Source organism: Vitis riparia, chromosome 9 (genome assembly GCF_004353265.1).
Source record: "Vitis riparia cultivar Riparia Gloire de Montpellier isolate 1030 chromosome 9, EGFV_Vit.rip_1.0, whole genome shotgun sequence".
Lineage (NCBI taxonomy): Eukaryota > Viridiplantae > Streptophyta > Magnoliopsida > Vitales > Vitaceae > Vitis > Vitis riparia.
This window is the reverse complement of record NC_048439.1, coordinates 21,755,233-21,774,883: the sequence shown is the minus strand read 5'-3', so window position 1 is coordinate 21,774,883 and position 19,651 is coordinate 21,755,233. Positions and strand designations below refer to the sequence as shown.

General features: G+C 33.6%; 1 protein-coding gene across 1 annotated transcript; it reads left to right on the top strand.

Annotated features, from left to right (window-relative positions):
• Positions 1-6,395: 6,395 nt before the first annotated feature.
• LOC117922291 (KH domain-containing protein HEN4) lies at positions 6,396-17,980 on the top strand. Its single transcript, XM_034840370.1, has 7 exons — positions 6,396-7,134; positions 13,401-13,835; positions 14,599-14,850; positions 16,511-16,903; positions 17,036-17,109; positions 17,322-17,433; positions 17,550-17,980. The coding sequence occupies exons 1-7, from the start codon at positions 6,427-6,429 to the stop codon at positions 17,691-17,693; spliced, it is 2,118 nt and encodes a 705-aa protein (XP_034696261.1). The 5' UTR covers positions 6,396-6,426; the 3' UTR covers positions 17,694-17,980.
• Positions 17,981-19,651: the final 1,671 nt, after the last annotated feature.

The window sequence follows — 19,651 nt, the reverse complement described above, 5'->3', positions numbered from 1 at the left end:
GATATACATTAAAGTTACTTTTGATTCCTGAAAAAATTAAAAGAAAATGAAAAGGAAAAAAAATAGGAAAGAAAAAATAGAAGAACAGAAAAAAATATATATATATTAAAACCAATAAATTAGTTTTATTTGCTGCTTCAAATTCATTTCATTTATTTTATTTTATTAATATAAAGATTAAATAATTTTAAAATACATAAGTTTTTAACTAGTTTTAATTATATTTAATTTTCTTTAAATATTTTTCATAAGAAAACCAAACATTAAAAAATATATATATCTTTCTTAATATTTTTTCCTCTTTCCTGGATGACTTTCTAGACCCAAACATAACCTATATAAATTAACATATAGAATAAATGCAAGCATGCTATAAAAGAGGTTAATTTCAACACACCACATAGGTTAATCATTTATAAAATAACTTTAACTTTATTAAGTAATTTAGAATAATGCTATTTATGCTATTTGATAAAATATAAAGATATGTAAGGTTAATAAATATAATAATCTTGAGCATCAAACAAAATAAACCACTTCATGGGATTCTATTATACCAAACATATAATCTAAACATGTAAAATATTATTCCCATATAATTATATTTCTTTCCTTTGAAATTCAATGGTTGAAATGAGGTCTTATAATAATTTAATAAATTTATTGTTAAAAATTAATATTAAACATATATAATATGATAAAAGAAATTCTTTTATATTTTTAACGACTAAGAAAAAAAAAACAAAATCACTCAAAGTATTAAAAAAGAAGTGTTCTCACATGGTCAAAATTATAAATAGTTTTAACTTGTAGGTTTTTTAAAAATCAGATTTTGATAATTTTCTAACTTTTTATTATTGGGAATGGTTATTAAAATAAAATTATAATTATGAGAGCTACAAAAATTCCTCTCAAAAATGATAATTTGCCTATCAATCAAAATATTGTTAAATATGATAATATATATTTTAAAATGCATATAAGCAAATTGATTGCAATTAAATTAAGAAAAAGACAACTTTTTGACATTAAAAAAAAATTCTATCAAATGTTTTCAAATATATTTTCTAAGTTAAAAAAGTATTTTTATGTTAGAAAACCGTTTTTACTCTAAATAAGTTTTTAAGGATAATTTTCAAACATGATTTTATCCTTTGATCTATAGAATAGAAATTTATTTTTAAGTCAAATACATGCCCAGTTTTCTATCAAATGTTTCCAAATATATTTTCCAAATTTAAAAAAAAAATTATTTTTATGTTAGAAAACCATTTTTGCTCTAAATAAGCTTTTAAGAATAATTTTCAAATTTGATTTTATTATTTGAGCTATAGAATAGAAATTTATTTTTAAGTCAAATACATGCCCAGTTTTCTATTAAATAATTTCAAATATATTTTCTAAGTTAAAAAATTATTTTTATGTTAGAAAACTATTTTTGATCTAAATAAGTTTTTAAGAATAATTTTTAAAAATGATTTTATTCTTTGATATATAGAATAGAAATTTATTGTTAAGTCAAATACATGCCCAGATTATCAAATTGGGATTGTTTCAGGAAGATATAGGAATTTAAATGGAGATATCTGGATTGCTGAAATGATAATCATATTGAATAAGAAGAAGAAAAATAACATTAAGGGTGAGGATTACTTATATTATGTACAAATGGAATGAAATCTTAATTAATCTCCACCTAAAATAAATTTCGGAAATACTTTCGAAATCTATGATCAATCTGATAGCTAGAGAGGAGAGTGGGAGAGAGGAAATTGGAGAGTAAGACAAAGGCAACGCGAACAGAGCATAGGGTTTCGGAGAGTTGGGTTTTTAGATGAAGATGGGTATAGCGCGTGGCCATCAGAATGGGCTCAAGCAGTGGGCCAAATTTTGGGCCCCCAAAGTCACTTTGAAAACTTAAGGCCGCCATCAGAATTGCTAAACAAGGCATCCTGGTACCAAAAGCTGGTCACACAAATACATGTTAAAAATCATTCTTTTTTTTTTCACTTGTTTTTTAGGAGACGGCCATGTGTTTGGTTGAGATTAAAAAATCAATTAATCTACAGGTTTTTCTTCTATGCTAAAAGTTTAAATCTAAGTTTTTCTTCCCTACAACTCAAGAAAACACCGTTCACAAAAACCGTAATACAAAGATGCTAAAACAATCGATATAATGACATTAATAAAAGAAAAAAAATGATAAATCTAAGAGATTTTGGATTACCTAGGAGTCCACAAAGTGAAGAATGTCGATTGTGAGCGTGTTGACTAAGGGTGAGAGAAAAGGTAGAAGAAGATTATGGTTTTATATATAGGGTTTATATACTGAGATTTTTAAGATAATGGGTGGCGTGTGGAAATAATGGGTTTTTTATATATTATCCCTCATTATTAATTCTAAAAGTGGGCTCAAGTAAGCTCATTGAGTTATAATACTTAAAAAAATTTATTTTATATGATGTTACTTCCCAAAAAAATGGCACTATAAATATAAAACTACCATCATCTAACTACCTCAATTAATAATTATAAACCCCATGGTGTCATTTTAAAAGTGATCATAAATAGTGGCACCATAAATTATTTTTGTAGTAGTGCAAGACTGAGAAGTTTAGAATGGAGATGTTCAAACCAAGCCCGAGGAGGCTGTTTTAGTCCGAACAAAGCTCGATGAAGCTTATTTACCCGATTTGGATGAAATGGGCTAACAAAGCCAAGAGGTTGTTCCATGTAAATGTTTTCCTTAAGAAATCCATTGAGGAAAGTTGTTGTAAGTTTAATAATCGGACTGAAGGTATCATGGAAGTCAAACCCTAGAACTTGGGGAAACCCCTTGGCCACTAAACGAGCTTTAATTTGTACTTGTTTACTGAGCCATCAAAATTTTGCTTGACTTTGAAGACCCATTTACAACCTACAAGTTGACAGTTGGGAAGAGGTAGAGCCAAGAACCAAGTGTTATTAGCACAAAGAGCTTGAAACACCAAGTCCATAGCAGCATGCCATTCTTGGATCTAGTAATCATGGGGTGATGATTTTGAGTAATAGAATGGGATATATGTTGTTGTGTATGGGATGGGTTACAGGTAGGTGAAGAAGACATGGGAGAAGAGGGAACAGTTGAAGGAGAACTAGGAACAACAAGAGGAATGTGAGAACGTGGACACGAAGAAGAATGAACAGTGTGTGGGGAAGCTATTGATTTAAGAAAAGGGAACTGTAATTCATCAAATGAGACATAGGGTGTGATATAAATTTTGTCATTTGGTGTAAGACACTTGAATCCTTTTTGGTGTTCAAGGCACCTCAAAAAAATAAATGGGATTGAATGATATACAATTTTGGGTGCGTTGTAGGGGGAATATAAGGGTAGCACCTACAACCATGATACCTGGTAAAGCAAGGTAAAGCCTCGAATCTTATATGAAGTGTATACAACCATGAGACCTGGTGGCATGATCCATAAAGCAAATGTAATATTTGAAACCTCTTGATGACAAACAAGGAGCAGGGCCCCATAAATCTGCATGAACTAGGTCTAAAGGTTGCTTATATGTAGTGACCGAAGGCTGAAATGAGAGTTTATAATGTTTCCCCATCTGACATGCAGTACACAAAGACTCCATATTATTTTTAGAGCAAGGGATAATATAATATAGCAACCTCTTTCTTTTCTACGTTGAGGTGTATAGCTTGGATGTCTTCCTCTTATATTATAATATAGTCTTCTTCCTTGACCAGAATAAGGTGTTATAGTAGATTGCGATGTGGTTATATTAATGTCCAAAGGGTCGGTCTCAACCAAGTTGTGATGATGTTGTTCTAACCTGGTCTCATGTGCCATTAGCAAAGCAACAACACCTTCAAACTTGAGCGAGACACTTCTTGAGTAATGGAAACAACAAGGGCATCATACTCAGGGCTCAAGCCAGTAAGAACGTGAAGTATTTGGTCATCTTCAGAGACAATATGACCAGTGGAGGCTAGGGCATCGATAATACCTTTCATTTTAAGAAGATACTCGACCATGTTTGCTCCTCCTTTCTTCATGGTTTGGAGTTGCATTTTATGCTGCATGATCTGTGCTTTAGATTGAGAGATGAAGAGTTTCTCCAATTTCTGCCAGATTTCAAACAAGATTTTGGATCCTTCCATGTGTGAAAGGATATTCCTACTTATGGGTGATAAAAGCCAGCAAATGAGGAGTTGATCTTACTTTTGTTATGTGATGAAAGCGTGATTAATTTGGCCACATTCTTGATCAAATTTTGTGAGAAATTCTTGGGGAAAATCCATCCAAGATGAAACGTTGAAGTCCATGGACTTTAATGGCTGCCATCATTTGTTGGCACCATAGCAGAAAGTTATTTCTGTCTAATTTCATGGCGAGGGGTGGTTGAATGCTCCCTTGTGACATGACAATATATTAAACTTTTTAATTTTAAAAATTTAAAATCAAAACAAATAAATAATGATAAGATAAAAATTATTTTGAAAGGAAATAAAATATAAAACATATTTTTTGAGAAATTTGCAGTAGTTAGAATAATAATAACAATCCAAATCAAAATAAAAATTAAGTCTGATGATAAATTAATAAATTATTTATTTATTTCATATATTTATTTTTATTGATATTTAACTTTTTGCTCAAAATCAAGTTTTATAACAATTTAATAAATTTATTATTTGTTTCCTATATTTATTCTTATTAATATTTAACTTTTTGCTCAAAATCAAGTTTTATAATAATTTAATAAATTTATTATCTGTTTCCTATATTTATTCTTATTAATATTTAACTTTTTTTTCTTTCTAATTATTGAATTCAAATATAAACTCAAATATATAATTGATTGATTAAAATATTAAAATATATTAATTTTAAATATAAAGTTTATTAATTTTAAATATAAAATCAAATTATATAAGTCACTTAAGCCCACAAAAGTTTTGTGGGGTTTAAGCTTTTGCCCTTTTTTTTTTAATCTTTTAGAGAGCCATCAAAGAAAAACTTTAACCACCTTTAAGGAAGAAAAGAAAAGTCTACATTTTTCTTATGCCTAAGCCCATGTGAGGAAAGATTGGATAGAAGAACATCAAATAGGCAAGTTCTATGACATTTTGATATCTTCATCCACTTGAATTCAATATGAGAACATTCAAATTGTTGATATAAAACTTCTAATATTTAGGTCTATATTCGAGAATGGTTTGTCGCCATTGTTTTTTATTGCATTAAATCTAGAGAGTCTAAGAATAGATATCATACACCCTACTACGAGATCCAAGGTTAGGAATCAGACCAATCCGAGTTTCTCAGGACATATGCATCTTAATAATCATCAATAATAAATAAATGAAATCAAAATCCCAAATGGGTTAGACATGATAAATACAAGATTTAACTTTAAAAATAATCAAAGCAATACGTTGACCATTTCAACAAAGAGATAAACAGAAAACAGCTAATTACCGTCATATGCAACCACTGAATAACATCCTCCAACTAACAGTCAAAGGCCAATGGTTTTTTGCTCATGGAACAATGAATATACCAAAGTTCATTTAAAAATTAAACCCATACAATTAGCTACACAAATTGCAAAAACCATACAATCTATTACACCCACAACCATGGCATTCCAATTAATCTTTGAAAATGATGAGATTGGTTACAACTCAAAGTTTCAACGCAATGGCTCCACATAGCCTTCACTTGTAGGTATGCAAAGTGTTGGCCAAGACACCTATTTCATCCGCCTCCGATGAATATATGTGAGAACTATTTTCTCAAATTTAAAGATCTAAAGTTTAACCCAAACACTTATCGTAATCTTAATAAAATGAAATTGTATTTAAAATTTTAAAATTCTAGTTTCCACTTTCCGACAATTTCACAACCCTATAATTCAAAACCTTGACTAATAATTTGAGAAAGAATTAGAAACAAGGGAATCATTTTGCTCAATCTCAAATTCTTTGATCTCTGCTATCACAACCTTATTGTTTATACCACTTAATCGAACCATTTCATTTTCCAATATTTTTCTATTAACCAAACAACCCCAAAACTCAAACCCTAATCAATAGCATGATTGAAGCAAAATTCAACAACGTTGAATGAGACCTTGACCTTTATTTTGTAGAGTCTTAGATGAAAAGTGAAGGGAAAAAGAGGTTTGACCAAAGGGAAAGAATGGCCACGTAGAATTGTAATTTTAGCTTCCCAATTGGTGAGGGTGCCTGTTATTTTAGATGAAGGCCAGCCACGAGGCCAAGCCCGATGCCCAAGTCGGTCCAACAAGGGCCATGACAAAACATCCACAAAAGTCAAAACAAAAAAGTAAAATAAATAAACCAATCCTTTCTTTGCCCTTTCATGTGTTCCGTTGTCAGTCAGTTGAGTATCCTCTGACACCAATGGACTCTTCCTCCCTCCCCAAGCGCCTCCCCGCCGACTCTTCCACCGTCGCCTCTGCCGAGCCCACCGCCAAGCGGCGTAACCAACCCACTGCCACCTCCGCCGCCTCCGCCGCCACTTCATCTCCTCCCACCGTGGTTGCGGCGGGGGCGGCCAAACCACAGGTCCTCTTCCGCATCCTCTGCCCCGCCACCAAGACAGGCGGCGTCATCGGAAAGGGCGGCGCCATTATACGGCAGTTCCGGGAGGACACCGGCGCGAAGATCCGCATAGACGACTCCGTCCTCGGCTGCGACGAGCGCGTCATTCTCATCGTCGCCGATGCCGTGAAGTCCAAAAGGGAAGCGTCGGCAATCTGCGGTGCCGAGGCGAATGATGGTGAAGAATCGGCGAATTTGAGCAACTCCAGTCCGAATCCAGTGGCAGTAGACGATGACGAGTCATCGCCGGCGCAGCAGGCGCTGGTTAGGGTTTTTGAGAGGATTTTGAAGGTGGATGAGGAGAGGGAGGAGAAGGAAAAGAAGGAAGATTTAGGCAATGTGGCGGTCTGTTGTAGGCTGCTGGCGCCGAGCAATCAGGTTGGTTGTGTGCTCGGGAGAGGAGGGAAGATTGTGGAGAAGATTAGGCAGGAGAGTGGAGCTCAGATTAGGGTTTTGCCCAAAGATCACATCCCAGCTTGTGCTTCGCCTGGAGATGAGTTGATTCAGGTAGTGCATAAGCTGTTTGGTTGCTGAACGATAATTAATTTTCTCGAGAAAAAATAAAATGAAAATGACCCCCCCAAAAAAATTACTGACACTAAAACTTTCATCACACATTTTTTTGAAATGAATGAATAAGTTTTGATTATTTGAATGCTGATGGATTATACATGTTGGAATGAATATGTGATGATCATTTGAATGCTGATTTCATTTGAACATATTTGAGATGATGAAAGATCTATATTTTCGGTAAATGTGACCTGTTTGGTAGTGGACATGATGACTGAATTCTGCTTGGGGAGCAAGAAAGAATGCAAATGATGCAAAAGAAAATGTTTGTAACACATAATTAGGTCATTTCTGAATGATGTAAGAGTGTGTTTGGTGACAAAAACGAAAATTATGTTTTCAGAGACACTTTCATTGTCAAAGAAAATGCGGTTTTGCGGTTTTGAAAACACTGAAAACAGCATTACGATGTTTTCTAAAAGTGAGTGATTCAGGTAGGGTTTTCAGAAACTGCATGTCTCTGTGTAGTTTAGAATGTCTTTGGTGGCAAAAATGAGATCTGTTTTCCATTTTCAAGGAAAAAAAATGAAAATAGAAAGGGCCTGTTTGTGAGCATAAATGAATATGATTTAGCTAGGTTTTGAGGAATTTGTGGCCTGTTGGGTAGAAGAAATGAGAATTGTTTTCAGTTTTTGATAACATAAAAAATGGAAACAACACAGACACATGTGGTAATTTGAAAGCATTTCCTAGAAATAGGTCATTTTTAGGAAACAGAAGATATTGTTTTTTTGGTTCTTCTGAAATGTACATATTAGGTATTGAAATTGAAGCAGAGATGAACGTGATCATTGTTTTCATTTTTTGAAAATGACACTTTTGAAAAGAAAGAAATCTAGTTCCATTTCCATGATAGTCACTGCATGCTTTTCTTTCTTTTCTTTCTGGTTGTATAGATTGGGGCCTTATTAATAGTATTTTGCTGCATATGAGGAAAGAAAATGAGAATAACATAGAAACAAAAGATGTTAGGTAACTGGTTTTCAAAAACTGTTACCCATAATGTTCCTTAAAACATGTCATCTACAAAAATGTTATTTTCCATGTTTTCCAAAATGCCATCACCTTAAAGATTGAAAATTATGTGAAATGAATGTGTTGGTTGTTTTCATTTTCCAAAAATGGAAATGTTTCAAAGTGAGGTTGTGGTTTATGGATTGTGCATTTTGTGATACTCTGAGGGGATGAATCCTGGGAAATATGTATTTATGATGATGAAGGAAAACATGTTTTGTTTCAATTATGACGGCTGGTGGTTCGAATTTACTGTTTTTAGAGAGCATGCATAATGTTTAGGTTCAGAAACTTTGAAACTGTTCCTTTGCAGAAATAAGGATTGCATTTCTTTTTGGTACAGTAGAAAAAAAATGAAAACAGTATAGAAAACATTTTTTATAACATATTTTTAAGTCATCTTAAATGTTAAGGCTTATTCAGTAGTGGAAATGAGTATGATTTTTCCATAAAAGCTTTTTTTTCCAAATGAAAGCAATGAACATGTTCATTTTTGGTTTGTTTGCATTGTTAAGTGTTTGATTTTTTAAAAACAAAAGTGACTCAATTTGCGGAAATATTTTTTATAGAATTCTTAAAAATGTGTCATTAAACATATGACACATTATGTGGGATGTAGTGGAGGAAAAATTTCAGAAAAGATTTGCTTTCTGGAAGAGATAATACTTGTCAAAAGGAGGGAGATTGACTTTATTAAAGAGCACTTTATCTAGTCTGCTAATCTATTACATGTCTTTATTTGTAATACCTCATAAGGTGAGTCTTAGATTGAAGAAGCTCCAAAGGGACTTCCTTTTAGGGGGAGGAGAGCTCCAAAGAAGGCCTTACCTAGTGAATTAGTCAATAGTTGGCTTGGATAAATAGGATGGGGGTTTGTGTGTTAGAAAGTTATCTTCTTTGAATAAGGCCCTTCTTAGGAAATGGTGTTGGAGATTTGCATTTGAGAATGAACCTCTTTGGAAACATGTGATTGTAGGGAAGTATGAAGAGGAAAGGAGGGGTTGGTAGGGTCGTGGGGGGGGTGTTGTTGTTGTTCTAGAGCTTTGAGGGAAGGCTATGGGGTGGGCCTTTGGAAGGTAATCTGGAGTGGGTTGAAGGAGTTCAACAATAGGGTTGGTTTTAGGGTAGGAAATGACAGGAGAGTGAGGTTTTGGAAGGATAGGTGGTGTGAGGAGGAGCTCCTAGTTGTGGCTTTCCCAATGTTGTTTTCAATAGCCACTGATAAAGAAGCCTAGGTAGACCGGATGTGGGAACAAGTTAGGGAAATGAGTTGTTGGAATCCAGTGTTCACTAGACAAATAAATGATTAGAAATTGGGAGAGGTGGAAAAGCTGCTTAGAAGGTTGCAAGGGCAAGTGATCAAAGGAGGTGCTGAGGATATCATGGGTTCGCGGTTGTCAAAAGGATGCTCCTTTGCAGTTAAATCCTTTTACTCCTTAGCAAGTCGCTTTCTGAAAGGATTCCCCACAGGCATTATGTGGAATCCTTGGGTCCTAATGTGAGTCAGTTTTTTTTGCTTGGGAAGCAGTTTGAGAAAAAAATCTAACCCTAAATTAGCTAAAAAGGAGGTTTTGGTGTCTTCCAAGTAGATATTATTTGTTTAAGGGTGAAGAGGAGTCAGCAAAGCATATCCTCCTTCATTGTCCTAAGGCAACGGGCAACCAAAATATGACATATTATTTTTGCTCTTTTTGATGTACAGTGGATAATGCATTTCTCAATCAAGGATGCCCTCCTTAGCTGGCGGGGTTGCCTTTGTTGGGAAGAAAAGAGAGAAGGCCTAGAAAGTAACTCATTTGTAAGCTCCTTATGTGCATGTTTTTTAAGTGGGTCGGGGTTCGTTTAGGGTCTAGCTCGTTGTCTTTATTTGATTTTATAGATTGGCTGGGCTATAAGCGAGGCAAGAGTGTTGTTTTTTGTGTATCCCTCGCTTTTTTTGGCCTTGTATATATTGTAAATACTTTGGGCTCTTTTTAGGCGCTTTTAATATAATTGCTTTACCTATAAAAAAAAAATATGATTTGTGTCAGATTTTTGTTGTTTCTGTTTTCGAAAAGAAAAAACAGTTCTCTATTTCACCGCAAACAGGCCATAAAACATTATTTTCCTTGTCTTCAGAAATGCAAACACTTTAATGATATAATGGTGTGAATGCAAACATGTTTACTGTATTTATTTTTGAAAATGTGACTGTTTGTGAAAATACCATTTTCATTTTGAATATCAATCAGGCCCTGCATGTGCTCTTTGTTTCCACTCTGTATAGTTTGGGATTCATGGATTATGCATTATTACTGTTATGCTTGTGGAAATGAATATGTGATGACCATTTGAACATGAGAAGTATTTAATCTATTTATAACATTTTTGGTATGATAAAAAGAGCTATCTGGACTATAACGGGTGAAAGTATGGATTTAGCGGTTTCAAAGGTCCTAACTGGATAACTATTGGGTGTAACTCAATTTTTCTTAGTGGGCAGCTAGGTTTTTATTTGTTTTCTGTTCCAATGATCACATTTCTTTCACTTGTAGGGCGGTTCCATGAAAGGAAGCTATGTGCCTAACCTGCTATTTTAGGTGCGGTTGGATAACTTTTGGCTTTTCTTCTTTCTTTCCTATTATGCTCTTGGTTTTTTCTAAACAGGAAACATGTTTGCCACTGCCAACTGTTGCCTATTTTAAAAAGCCAAAGACAAATAAGCCCATTCCGATGTGATGGGAGAGTGTTGATTATACCACAGAATTTAAGGAGCTCCAATTGAGGTGGAATGTGAGAATTGGTAATGATAGCTTGGTCCTGAGTGATGAATTCCATCAATTGCTGTCATTAGGTTCAAGTTGAAACTACTACTATGAATTGTTCCCCTTTTCCCAAGAACAAAAGGAGGAAAAAATGTTATTAAAATGGCAAAAAAAGAATGAGCATTGTTGTGTGTGTATATTTATCTTAAAAAAAAAAAAAAGAATGTAAGTCATAACTGTGATATAAGAGAATAAGATACTACAGAAGGTTTCATAGTTGGGAGTTAGAGTTGGTTATGCTGCAAAATATAGACATGATAGAGACAATAAGTTAGTTTAGAAGCTCTCTAGAGGGGTTATTGTTCTGTTGACTCTTGTTATAAGGCCCTTTTAGCAGCCGTAAAGAAGTTTCTGGTGTTGTGGTGTCTGGTTCTGTTGTTGCTTCCAATGTAGGATTCTTCATATTGACGAGCAAGGGAGAAGATCTTAATCATCTACGAATTGATTTAAGGGTGGAATTCTTGTGTGGTGACTAATCACCTCTATGTTGTCAAAAGCATGTCTTAGAAGTGTCGCCAGGTGCAGCGGCAGTCACCAGAGCATCATGAGCAAAGATGCTGCTTAAGTGCTTGCCTTGCAGCCAAGTGCCCAGAGGCTGTTCAACATGCCTATTTTTTTTCCCCTTTTTCTCCTTGGCCCAATATTATAGTGTTTTGGAGTAAACACTAGGCAAACAGCACTGTTGTCCCCATACCCATGTAACCCTAACCAACCCACCTGCCCCCTACACCCCCACACCTGCCACCCCCAACTAGCTCCCCCTAGCTTCATGGCTTCCTCTTTTTTTTTCTTTTTCTTTTTTTTTTTCTTTTGAGATTCACATTGTCCATGAAAAAATAGTTATTAAGATAAATAAGTTTAAAAGTTTATACGTTTTATAATATCATTTTGAACTTAGTTAAATTAAGGATGGCATTAATTCATCTGAAATTTCCTGAACTTGTATCATCAAGATGCGTTAAATTTATTTTTGATTTTTTTATATTTTATTAAATTATTGAACCATATGAGCATGGTATACAAAGCTTTCCAATTTTTTTTTCTGTCATAAATTTCTTTTAAATGTTTGAATCTTAATGTTTTTTGTTGTTTGGACTGAAACTTGGATCATATTTGGTGATTCAAATATGTGCCTTAGAGCATGCATCACTTTTATCAAGCACACACCATAGGGTGCCCTTGTACTGAGGCTTTAGATGACCTTTGTGCCTTACTGCACCTTGCGCCATTCAGAACACAGAGTCACATATTTATTTCTATGGTGGTTTGTGTTCTTTGCCTTATTCAGTGAAGGATAGGAACTGTCAGAGTTGGAACTGAAAGATATTTCCCTTGAAGTCTATATTTGTCTGGTTGAGGGACTCTCTAGCAGTTGTGAGGTCATCTTTTACAGAGTTTGAAAGGCCAGGGAAAGACCTAAGCCTCTTTGTGTTGGTCCAGACCATATTGTTTTGGTTTTATGCTTTGACAGGTGTTCCTAGTATATTTCATGCATATCAAGGTTACTCCTTTGTTTTTAGGTGGTTTCTAATTTATTGTCTATTTACCTACTATTTAGAAAAGAATTATGGTGGGGAGAAAGTCAATGTCTGACTACCAGTTACAGATATTGAACTTTTGGATCTATGAGTGCAAAATGCCCTGAAGTGTTTAGGAAACAATAAGCCTAATAAAATCGCAAAGGCAGGTTAAATCCTCTCAACGCAAAATGGATTAAGTAAAATATGAATCATGTAAATGCAAGAAGATGGAAGGAAAAATAAATAATGTATGATACTATGATTAAATGAGTGAACAACTTCTGAGTAAATCATAATCTCAGATGGTGATTCAATAAAATAACTGTGCCCTGATAAACATGGAGTTAATTTCCAAGATATCACTGTAAACAGCATTAAACTGCTCCCCCAGCATCAAATAATATTTATGGAAGACTGAAGTTGCATGCTCTACTTTTTTCACAGAACTTTTGTTTTCATATGGGTAAACTAGGTTCTACCTGATTCATGGTTCTGAGGAAATACTTTTAACTGCTTCAAAATAGTGGCTATGCAAGTGCTCAACATGGTGCCATAATCATTTATGTTGTGAGGGGATGTGCTATTTATTATGTTACTTTCCGAATTCCCTCTGAATGCAGCTTGCAATCATGCAGCTTCTATACGTCTGTACAGGTTTATATCTCATTCACACTAAATGACATGTGTTCTATGTACTGATATACTTCCTCAATTGCTTGCTAATTCTATATGATTTAATCTTTCACTTAATGTCCTTAATGATCTTCTATGAACCACATCATGTTTGTGTTTCGATTTCTTATATGTTTATATTCTGCTTACTCTGTTTCTTATTACTATAAATGGTGGTTCTCATATGCAGATAACTGGAACCTTTCCAGCTGTAAGGAAAGCACTTTTGTTGGTTTCAAGTTGTCTTCAGGATAACCCTAGGGCAGATGCAACCAACTCGGCGGCAGCCAAGCCAACTGGAGGCATGCTTCATGGAAATGGTATGCCTGGACAGCTGGACTCATTCCCTCAACGAGGTTATGGATCTAGTCTTCATGGTCCTGATTATCATTCCAGGGGCTATTCTTCTATGCCAGGCCCTGAAAATATTGGTGCCAATCACAGAATGGTACTGGAAGAGGAGGTGGTATTTAAATTATTGTGCCATTTTGAGAAAGTTGGCAGTCTGATTGGAAAAGGCGGTTCTATAATAAGGTCTTTGCAAAGTGAAACTGGTGCATCTATCAAGATTGCTGATGCTGCACCTGACTCAGATGAACGGGTTGTTGTGATATCTGCACGAGAGGCATGCACCTTAACTGTATCTCAACTACAATCCTATTAGTATTTTATAGAGAGCCATAGTTTTATTCCATATTTGGTAAAGGGAACTTTTTGTTTTAGATTTATCGTACACATAATGTGAACCTTCTTGCCCAATTGTTTGACAATGTCACATATAGCATGGATCTGGACCTCAAACAAATGGCCCTTTCTAGCAGTCTATCCTGGACACAAACAACCCAATCAGAGGATAATTGACAATATATAATTTCTTGTGATTCCAAATTTATTAAATACAAAAATTACTGGAACTCCTTTTTTTTTTTTCTTTTTTTTTTCTTTTTTGGAGGAATAATTTACTTTTTAAGTAATTCAGTTTGTCTAATGAAAATTATTTCTGGTTCTATCAATTTCTTCATTGGACCATCAATTGATGCCTTGCTCATGTAAATTTGTCTTTGGGGACAATGTTTGACCACTTAGGATCTAGTTATGCTCTTGCTCTAACCTGGTTTCTTGTGGATCATGTGCATTAGTCTGGGATCCATCATTCAGTGGATTTGTGAGAAGTTCATACGATGATGGTTATCCACCTTGTGGGTCGTCTCCTTGGACAATCCCTTTCTTTGCTTCCTGGACCAGTTAAACTGGATTCTTGTCACTAAGGAGAGTCCTAAATAACTACCTAATTGATTGACGACATAAATTTTCTGTTTTTTTTTTTTTTTAATAGGAAGCAATAATTCTTTGCTTCTTACAAGTTATTTTGTCTTAACCAATTGCAGAATTCGGAGCAGAAACATTCACCTGCGCAGGATGCTGTTATACGAGTGCATTGTAGAATAGCAGAGATTGGATTTGAACCTGGTGCTGCCGTTGTTGCTAGGCTTCTTGTTCATTCACAGCAGATAGGTTGTTTATTGGGTAAAGGAGGTATCATTATTAGTGAAATGAGAAGGGCTACCGGTGCTAGTATACGCATTTTTGCTAAGGAACAAGTTCCAAAGTGTGGTTCCCAAAATGATGAACTCGTCCAGGTAATTCATAGTTTTAGACATGAAGTAACTCTCTGTTACTGAAAATCCTCTTTTAATATGTTCAAAAGTCGTGCTTATTGCGCCTAGAACATCTGCTTTAGGCATTGTCTGTTTACAAGGTCAGAGAAGTAGTCCCTTGTTTTGAATGAGTTCTGAAATTTTTATAAATAGATTAACATATTTCTCTTTTCCTGCTAAAGGTATTTTGGTTTTCAATTACTGAGCCTATGGAATTTTTTAGGGTGTTGCTGTGTGGTCATGTGTAGATAATGAGTAAAGTGATTGCCTGCTTATAAGAATTATCCATGAAATTTGCTGTTGATTGCTTGTAGAACCCGGGTTTATTCGTATATATAGGAGTGTATCTCATCAAACCCTAGATGTGCCTACAAAGAATTCACCGCTTATAAGATTTGTCTAAAAATATGTTTAGTCATCAATGATCTAACTTCCTCTCAACCAATCATCATCATCTTGGTGAAAGAACACACATGCTTAGATTTACTGTTAGGGAAGTGAAACTACGGAGCAACTGGGTGAACTGGCTTACACACAAGATCATGCATCTCTTAGCTGCTATTGCTCTGAGGTACTGCCGAAGGCTATGAGGTGAGGATGGGACTGGTACAGCGAATATACCTTTGTATTGTGGTTTATGGTATTTGCTTACTTCCTATTTCCATACTTATCATTGGAAGTGGTCCTTCCGTGCTCCCTACTAATAACCTCAAGGTTATGTTTGATTTCCAGAAAGTGGTAAGGAAAGAAAAAAAACTAAGGAAAATTATTTTCTCGTGTTTGATTTAACTATAAAAAATATGAAAGAAAATCAAATATAATTAAAATTGGTTAAAAATTTATATATTTTTAAATTATTTAATTTTTATATAGAAGAGAAAAAAGATGTAAAATAAGTTTGAATTAGCATATAAAAATAATTTATTGACTTTAAATCTAATTTTTTTTTTCTTTCCTTCTCATTTTCCTCTTTATTTTCTTTCTCTTTCAATTTTCCGGGAACCAAACATAGCCCTAATCTCTCAAAAGCTTCACCTACCTCCTTAATGCTATCTTGCAATGTTGTTATGTTCCACATAAGCATGCTCTCTCTCTCTCTCTCTCTCTATCTCTCTCTCATGTGCACACATGTGGGAGCACTGGTGTGCACCATGTGAAGGTTTTGTTTTTTATTTGGGCTTTTTTTTTGTGTGTGTGTGTGTGTTTTTGGTTGTTTTGAAGAGTTAATTCTTGTTAGAATTCATGAATATACTTGAATACAAGATATCTTTGTGTATAGGAAATTTTTGGTCAATGAAAGTTGGAAAAAACTTCAACATTATAATCCTACTAATTGATAAATTGTTGCCCATGATTATTTAATAATAAAGGGTTGACTTCCCTTATGAGCCATTTAGTATTAATGATAATGTTGTCATCAGACTTGTTGAAGTGATTGGTTGTTAGACTTTTAACTGGTATTCAACTTATTAAGGTGTACTACATTTTGCATTGACTTATTATACACATGCCGATGTTCTATCTCAAATTACACTGTAATGTGTTGGGTGTGCTTTTTATCTAATTAGCTGATTACATCAACTTCCTTATGCGGATTTCCATTACGAAGTTCTATATTTTTGAGGACTCTGCTTTTTGGCAGGTTATTGGTAGTTTGCAGTCTGTACAGGATGCTTTATTTCGTATTACAAGCAGGATTCGAGAAACCATATTCCCTCTGAAACCATCCATTTCAAATGTTAACGGCCCACCATACATGTCTTCTTTTCTAGAAATACCTCCCCCTATGTTTAGACCAAGGCATGACCCAGCATCTCCTGGTCATTACTCTTCCCCTGTTGGAGTGCCACATGGGATTGATCGTTCTGCTGTTCCAGGCCACCCCCTTGATCACCAGTCCTCATTTTCACACGGTGTGGATCGTATAGGTCCATCCAATCTGGACCGAGCTCCCTATCCTTATGGTGGTGACAGACCAGGACATGGTCCACCCTTCGACAGACCATCTTCTTCTCCAAGAATGTGGACTCCTCAGGTTGACGCTCTGTTCTTTCAGTGGGAAACTGTTACTCTGCCCTCAAACTGAATGAACCAAGCATGATAGAATTTAGCTGCTACCATTATCATTTCTTGTTCCTTAATCCTGTTTCTTTTTTACCCTTTCCAGGGTGTTAGCGGGAACCTCAGGGGCACTGACATTGGTTCAGGCGGCTTGGCTTCAAGAAACGGACCTCCTGGAAGGTGATCTCTTTCTTCTGCAGATCTATTACCTGAATTTTTATATGCATTTCAAACATAATTGACTGGATACCTTAGTTACAACATATCACTGAGAGATGCTTGGTTGTGAATATTATCCACATCAGTTTGATCCCACTGATCCCTTTTTCTTCTTCACTGCCTCTTGAACTCCATTTATACCATACCATTTCCTGAAACTCTTCTCTCTGCAGTGGAAGTCAGGCACCGAACATTACTACCACAACTGTTGAGGTCGCTGTCCCTCAAGCATTGCTGAGCCATGTCTATGGAGAGAATAACAGCAATCTGAACCAGATCAGACAGGTGGGTCGAAATATTTTTCCCATTAATTCTCGGTTTCCTGAATCAAATTTGCAATAACCCAGTACTACCATTAAATTCCTAACATATGCTTGGATCTTCCCACGTCGGTAACCTAGATCTCTGGTGCAAGGGTCGTCATTCAAGACCCAAGAACTGGAAGTTCTGAAGGTGTAGTTGTGGTATCTGGGACACTAGACCAAACTCGAGCCGCTCAGAGCCTTGTTCAAGCCTTCATCCTCTCCGAACAAATGACAACGTAACGATAATCAGTTCTGGTAATTCATTAACCTACTTTATATACCAGAACTGCAGATTTCATTCCTTTCTTCTTTGGAGAAAGGGAAATGAAAATTTGGGAAAAGCTACAAATTTTAGGTTAGTGTTAATCCTTCAGATCATTATTCACGTCATTAGAAATAAGCTATAAATTGAGATTGGTGTCAATATTTTATATTATCATTCATGCCATTATGAATAAACTACAGTTTTGTCATAAGGTTTGGATGCTATTAAAATCTATGAAAATTTCACAGATGAATTTTTATGATATCAGTTTGACGTAAAAGGAAAATGAAAAATTAGAAAAATTTTGTATTTATTTAATTATCCACGATGATTTGGGAGCAATAAAATTAAATTATTGATGAATATATTTTATTTAAACTTTTCTTTTTTTTCTTTCGCAGTTTTCTTTCTTTTTTTCATTCACTTTTTTTTTTTTTTTAATATATATATTTTAAATTTTTTTATGAACCCAATATGGGAAGCATAAAAAATATTTTTATATTGAAAAAAAAAATGTAAAAACAATATTAAAATTAATTTTATTTTATTTTTATTTTTAATAATGACAAAGAGGACTTTAATTGAAAACAATGTTTTTGCCAAATTCAAATATGGATTGTAAAATTACATGGTTGCCCTCACATTTTTGTGTTTATTAAAAAATTTAATCAAAAGTTATATGTGAAAAAAAAAGGGTAAGAATATAGAGCAAATTCAGATGCCCCATTTTGATTGTTTATATATATATATATGTATATATATATATATATAAATTTAAGAAATCATAAAGGTTAAAATTGTTTTATAATTAAAATTTTAAAATAGGTATAAAATTTAAATTTCACTTATTTCAATATCATAAATATCTTATAATTTTAAAAAAATTAAATAATAAACGTAATTAAGATTTAAAGAAAAAGATTTAAAATAAAAAATAATCTAAACAAAAATAATAACTCATTAGGTAAAAATAATGTAATCATCCATGTGAATCCTTACCTAATCCAAGTATATTATGATCCATAATAAATATGTTATAAAGGTTTGTTTTATAGTGATTTTAGAAAATATTTTTAATCTAAAAATTGTTTTTGGAAAAAAAAAATAGGTATTTGAAAAAATTTAGGAAATATTTTTAAAATTATGAAAAAATCATTTAATAGTGAAACATTTGATCGATGATTCTCTTAAAAATAATCCTATTGAAAATAATTCGAGTAAAAATATCGTTAAACGCTTCCTTACTCAGAGAAATAGTGCTTGGATTAAATATTATGTCATGTTTTCTAATTTTTTGTTTTTAAAAATAGAAACCCTCTATAAAATATAAGAAGAAATTTATCTTGTATTTTTATAAATTATTTTCAAATTTTAAAAAAATATTGAAGAGGATATTTTTTATATTTCTTAAATTTAAAAAAGTGTTTTCAAATGCACAAGATGTGTACTTACTTTTTGTACAAAGTCTCTTATATTTCCATTTTTGAAATAAAAAACAAGAAATATATCCAAATATCACTAAACTATTCTTTGGATACAATTCTTGTTTTATATTTTTAAAAGGAAAAATGATAATAATTTTTATATAAAATGCAAGAATGCTTTGATATTTACTTTAAAAAGATAATGACTTTTAAGATTGTTTAAAAAACCTTTTAAGTATTAAAAAAAAGTTTACTATCTCAAATTTTGAAAGTGACTCCCAAAGATAAAATAAGTTTATACTTTTTATATTAGGCATACTATATTTTTATATAGAAATTGCTATTATTTTTTATTTTTAAAAACAAAAATATATTCAAATCAACACTAAAATTTTTATATTTTTTACAATTCCGAATGCAACAACATAGTGAATTTAAAGGCTAATTAATTAAGAAAATCGTCTAAGAGGGGAGAGTGAATTGGGTTTTTGAAAACTTTTACAAACACA